This window comes from Rattus rattus, chromosome X (genome assembly GCF_011064425.1).
Source record: "Rattus rattus isolate New Zealand chromosome X, Rrattus_CSIRO_v1, whole genome shotgun sequence".
Taxonomy (NCBI): domain Eukaryota; kingdom Metazoa; phylum Chordata; class Mammalia; order Rodentia; family Muridae; genus Rattus; species Rattus rattus.
In genome coordinates, this window is record NC_046172.1 from 76,499,190 (window position 1) to 76,504,618 (window position 5,429).

Here is a 5,429-nt window from a genome sequence, read left to right on the forward strand (position 1 = left end):
CTGCCTAGTTAACCAGAATCTGGAAACTGTATAACTGAAAGATCAAGAAAAGAACAAAACAAGACTGACATAAAAAGTCAAAGAAATGGTTTCTAATGCTATTCTGCTTTAATCATAAACTTGGTATCTACAGCAGTCATCATCAGAGAGGTTTGCTCCAGCAACTAATGAGTCCAGATACAGAGACCAAAAGCCCCACATACTGTGGAGCTCAGGGAACCCTGAAGAAGAGGAAGAGGAAGAAGAAAAGAAAGGATTTTAGGAGCCTGTGGATTTGAGGACACCAGGAGAATATGGCCCATAGAATTAGAAAGGCAGGACTCATAGGAGTTCACAAAGACTGAAGTGGCAACCATAGAGCCTGCAAGAGTCTGCACCAGAACATTTGCATACATATTGTTGTTCTTTAGCTTGTTTTTTTTGTTTGTTTGTTTTTGTTTTTGTTTTTGTTTTTTGTTTTTGTTGGCCTCCTAACAATTGAAGTGTTTCTGACCTTTTGCATGCTCTTGGGACACTTTTCTCCTTCTGAGATTCCTCTAGTCTTGATAGTATTACTGTATCTTGTTATGCTAAGTTCAGTTGATATCACTGAGAGATTTTTTTTCTTTTCTGAAGGAGATCAGAGGGGCAGTGGATATGGGGGAAATGGGAACTTGGGGTAACAAGAGGAGGGGAAGGAAGGGAGGCTGTGCTCAACTGTAAAACATTAACAATGAATGATGAATTATTTTGATCCCAAGCATCACAAAACTAAAAATGTTATTTTAAAATAAGGGCACCACTGGAAGGAGAAGTTCTTGGTCCTGCCAAGGCTGGACCTCCCAGTGTAAGGGAACGTCAGGGGGGTGGGAAGGGGGTGTCCTTGGGGAGGGGAACATCCTTGTAGAAGAAGGAGTGGGGGATGGGATAGGGAGTTTAAGTCTGGGAAACCGGAAAAGGGAATAACATTTGAAACATAAGTAAAATAAAAACAAAAAAAAAAAAGTAAAAGTTTTTATATGAATAAAACTATATTAAAATCACTGGGAGTCGACCGTGCGCGGCCCAGGTGGCGGCCCGCAAGGTCCAGGTGGCTGTGTAGGGGTGACGAGCGGTCCCCGCCGGGCAGGCAGCCGGAGGAAGCCCCGGCTTGCCTCACGTGACAGCAGGAGGTCGCGGAGGGGACGACCAGCCCGGTGGGCCAGGACTGCACCGGGCTAGGCGAGGCGTCCGGCCGCACCCTCGCGGGCCGGGCGGGACCTCCCCGCGGCGGCGCCCGGGCCGCCGTTCCCCTTCCGCGGCTCCGCCCGCGCCGAGGCGAAGCGGATCCTCCTCTGGGCCGAGTCCGCCGCCGGCGGGCATGGAGCGCTACCCCCGAAGTCCCCGCGAGGCCCGCGACCGCACGCCCTCCGGTCCTCGCTAGCTCTTGGCATTGGGCCTTTTCTCCACCATCCAACCGGGTCTTCGGAGCCTGTGGCGTTGTGATTCGGACGAAATGAAAGAAAAGGCTGTCTCCGAACACTGTAGTGACGCCCCACAACAAGAGCATGCTGGGAAATGGGAATTATGATGTGAATGTCATCATGGCGGCCCTTCAAACAAAAGGCTATGAAGCTGTTTGGTGGGACAAGCGCAGGGACGTGGGTGTTATTGCTCTTGCTAACGTCATGGGCTTCATCATGAACCTGCCCTCCAGCCTGTGCTGGGGTCCACTCAAGTTGCCTCTCAAAAGGCAGCACTGGATCTGTGTTCGTGAGGTGGGAGGGGCCTACTACAACCTTGACTCCAAACTCAAGATGCCAGAGTGGATTGGAGGCGAGAGTGAGCTCAGGAAATTTCTAAAATACCATTTGCGAGGTAAAAACTGTGAACTCCTACTGGTGGTCCCAGAAGAAGTGGAAGCCCATCAGAGCTGGAGGGCCGACGTGTGACAGACAGTTCTGCCTGACCCTCTCTGCCTCAACCCTCCAGACCTCTTTGATGTGCTGTGGCCTCTACAGTCCACTTCCCCAAACATCTCATTGGGTTTTCCCTTCAGATTGGCCAGTGCAATAGGACAGATATGTGGACTGTCAGAGCCACCCAGCAGTCTGTGCCTGGGGGAAGAAGGTAGGAGTTCTGAACACTTAGGGCAAGACATTGAACACCCTTTGCTATTTGAAAGAGGGAGCTGAAAAGGGAGTCATTTGAGGGGGCTTGGTTATTTTCTCCTTTCTATGAGGTCTTGACACAGGTTCTGCTGGTAGTGTTACTGATGCTTCAGGCTCACAGAGAGGCTGCCCCCTTTTCTCTCCTGTGGCACCATGGGGTCTGAGGACAAAGTACATGCAGAGCCCAGTGACTGGCTCAAAGGACCCAGAGCCAGGAAACTGTGTCTCAGGAAACTGTCACGAGTCCAGCAATGGCACTGCATGCCATCTACAATCCATTATGCCACCTCTTAGCCCTTTTTAAATCCCAGCCAGCCTTGGAGTTTTATAACGAAAAGTTCTGATATTCCAAAGTAGGTAAATTGCACAGTATTCTAGCAAGACAATGGTGAAACGTATACCTAATACAATGTGGGTAAAACCACAGTAGGGCAATCAATGGTGGCTCTTCACTCTAATTATGTCCCTACCATTTCACTACATTGACTAGGGAGGCTCTGGGGCAAAAGACAACGAGCAGGGATAGCACTCATAGTTGACCCATTTTAGCAAAATCAGAAACACATCTACCACTGACATCAAATTCCATAGTTTGGGACAGAGCTGGGTGAGGAAACTGCCATGAAGATAAGCTTCAGGGTTTGAGACTGGTAGGCACATCCTGAGCTCCAGGGCAGTGGCAACAATCTCAGGTTGGTTGTATGCATCGAGCTGGAGCCTCTGGTTTTGGCGTCTGCTATAGTTTCTTTTACAAACAGGGTTGGCTCACCCCACCTCAAGTAGTTCTAGACCATTTTTTTCTCCTATATTTTTCGAAAATGAGGAGAAATAAGTACCATACCCCCATACCAATGTGTTTGTGGTGGCCTTCAAGGCAGGTGACCTGGCCAGCCCTTATCAATCCATGGTCTCTGTAGGTCTGAGAGCTGCCCCACTGGCCTGCTTCTTGCTGGCAGCAGAGCTACCTGGGGCTTGCATGTTAATCCTGAGCAAGCTTGTTGGGGTGAAGCAGGGGCTGTCTCCCCACTGTGACTGGAGTGCATGTTTACACCAGCACTTTTTCTGCACATGTATCTTCAATCCAACAAGGCCATTTTTTATTCAAGTAGCAGAGGCCTCAAGTGGCTACTGCATTGCACTCAGCCATGGTCATCTGCACCATTTTCTACACCAGATCTGCTTGGCACCACGGGGAGCTAACTCTGCCCCTGCACAATGACATTCCAATCACTACCAGCCAGAAGTTACAGCCGACCTTGCTGATTGTCACAAGCAGGACCTTGGTCCATTGGCACTGTCGGTGAGAGTAAGCCATTTCTTGGGAAGAGGAGACTCCTCCCTACAGATCTGCTTGGGCCTTTGCAAATGGCACTGCAAACAGTCCCACGCACGTGGAGTCCATGAGCTGGTGGGATGTACAAAGACGCTTAAGCATTTCAGGGCTGGTTCTGTTCATATCCAATTCTGGTGCTTAGGAATAGGGACCCATGTTGATGCCCAAGGGCAAAAAGCCCCATTCCTATTAAGGGGCATCCTGACCCTGATGCCCAGCAAGGGCAACCCTAGGCTTTGTTTTTCTTGCTTTATTCCCTTTCTTTGTTGGCCTTGTGCTGGGTTTGTTTACAAAGATGTATTTTGTTTAACCAAATATTAAAAATGAGAAGCTGAAAAAAAAATCACAGGGAAAGAAAAATAGTGAGAAACTAATGATTGTTTTGCATATTAAAAAGTGGAGTGATTGTATTTAGGTAAATTTCCATGTAATTTGAAATTTCTAAAAGAAATATTTATATTTTAATAAAATATGCATAAAATATATTTATATATATAAGAGCACAAATTACTTGTCATAACTTAGTTTTTTCCTATTACTTTATACCTCAGCTTCATAAAATTTATTTTTCATGTTCATATCAAATTATGTATATGAAAGAGGTCATAAGTGCTCAAACTATAAAATGTTTCTGAATATGCTATTCTTAAAAATTCCAACATGAAAACAAATTTAAAGTTTTTGTTTTGGGTTTTTGAGTCTTGTCTTATATTCTTGAGAAATTCTCTTCTATGCACCTATCAATGTGCTAAAATTACAGTATTGTGCTGTCATGTTAAACATTTTCCTTCTTAAGCTTATTCAGCATAGCCTTCTTAGTTTATAATTTATAAGTTGTTACTAATAAAATAAGTTAATTTGCTTTTTTGGCTATTCAAAGATTAATATTGGTAAAAGATTACTTGTGAGAAAAGAATGTCTCCCAAAATTAATGTAACATTTTAATCATTTTATGTTAATTTTTATTCTAATAAAATATTTCAAAATGAAGAACACTGCTACTGATACATGATCTGATTTTCTGTAAAAAATTTCAATCTAGGAAATATACCAATAAAGTAACAGATCTTTTAATTGTTTCAAATGTCTTATATTCATCTTCACACACACACACACACACACACAAACACATGCAATAAAATGTATTATTTTACTTTTGCTGGAAACAATGTTTTTGTATTTTATTTGTATAGTATGATTCTAATTTTCTTTCCTGCTAAGACCCATTTTCAATATAAATATGCAGTATGAAGATAGATAATTAAGCTTTAAAAATGTGATAAATTTTATTCATTTAGGTGTTTTACTTGTATTTGTGTCTGCATACTATTTGCATACATTGTCTGTGGAGGCGAAAAGAGAGCATTGGTGTGGGTATTGTGGCCGTTGGGACTTTAGGGGAGGCTTCCATATCCCCTAATAATGCAAGTGCCTATGTCTGCTGCCTTACCCCATGACACAAAATAGAAGATGCTAGGAAACTAGTGAACCTCAGATGGGACCTGAAACAGGGCATTGGCTGCTTCTCCTGTCTTTACAGAAGTTCCGGTCAGGTGCTGGTAGACTGGCACCTCCCTATAATGACAAGTGGAAAATTGACTACTTCCAGAGCTCATGTCAATTCCGCATTGGCCCGAAGGTCATAAAAATGAAACAACAAACAAAAAATTTTGCTAGTATGCAATGCAGTAGACTACACTTGATACTGGTTTTGGAATTTGTTTACAAGGTTGATGACTGTACTTCCATCACCTTCTTTTGGATCCCCATTCCACACATTAGATTCTCTGGAACTAGAATTACAAAGGGATGGAAGCCTCCAAGTGTGTTTTTGAAATCAAACCAGTATCCACTGCAACTGCAGCCAGTGTTCATAATTTCTGAGCCATCTCTTCAGCCCAACATTTAAAAAATGCAATCTCTTATTTTAAATAAAATATGTGCAAGATACTTGGTAGTGTTCTAAG

The 5,429-nt window shown here is 43.9% G+C and overlaps 1 protein-coding gene across 1 annotated transcript; it reads left to right on the forward strand.

Moving 5' to 3' along the window:
* Positions 1-1,339: 1,339 nt before the first annotated feature.
* Positions 1,340-3,805, forward strand: Josd1 (Josephin domain containing 1). The gene is made up of 2 exons (XM_032889425.1): positions 1,340-1,369; positions 1,482-3,805. The coding sequence occupies exons 1-2, from the start codon at positions 1,340-1,342 to the stop codon at positions 1,908-1,910; spliced, it is 459 nt and encodes a 152-aa protein (XP_032745316.1). The 3' UTR covers positions 1,911-3,805.
* Positions 3,806-5,429: the final 1,624 nt, after the last annotated feature.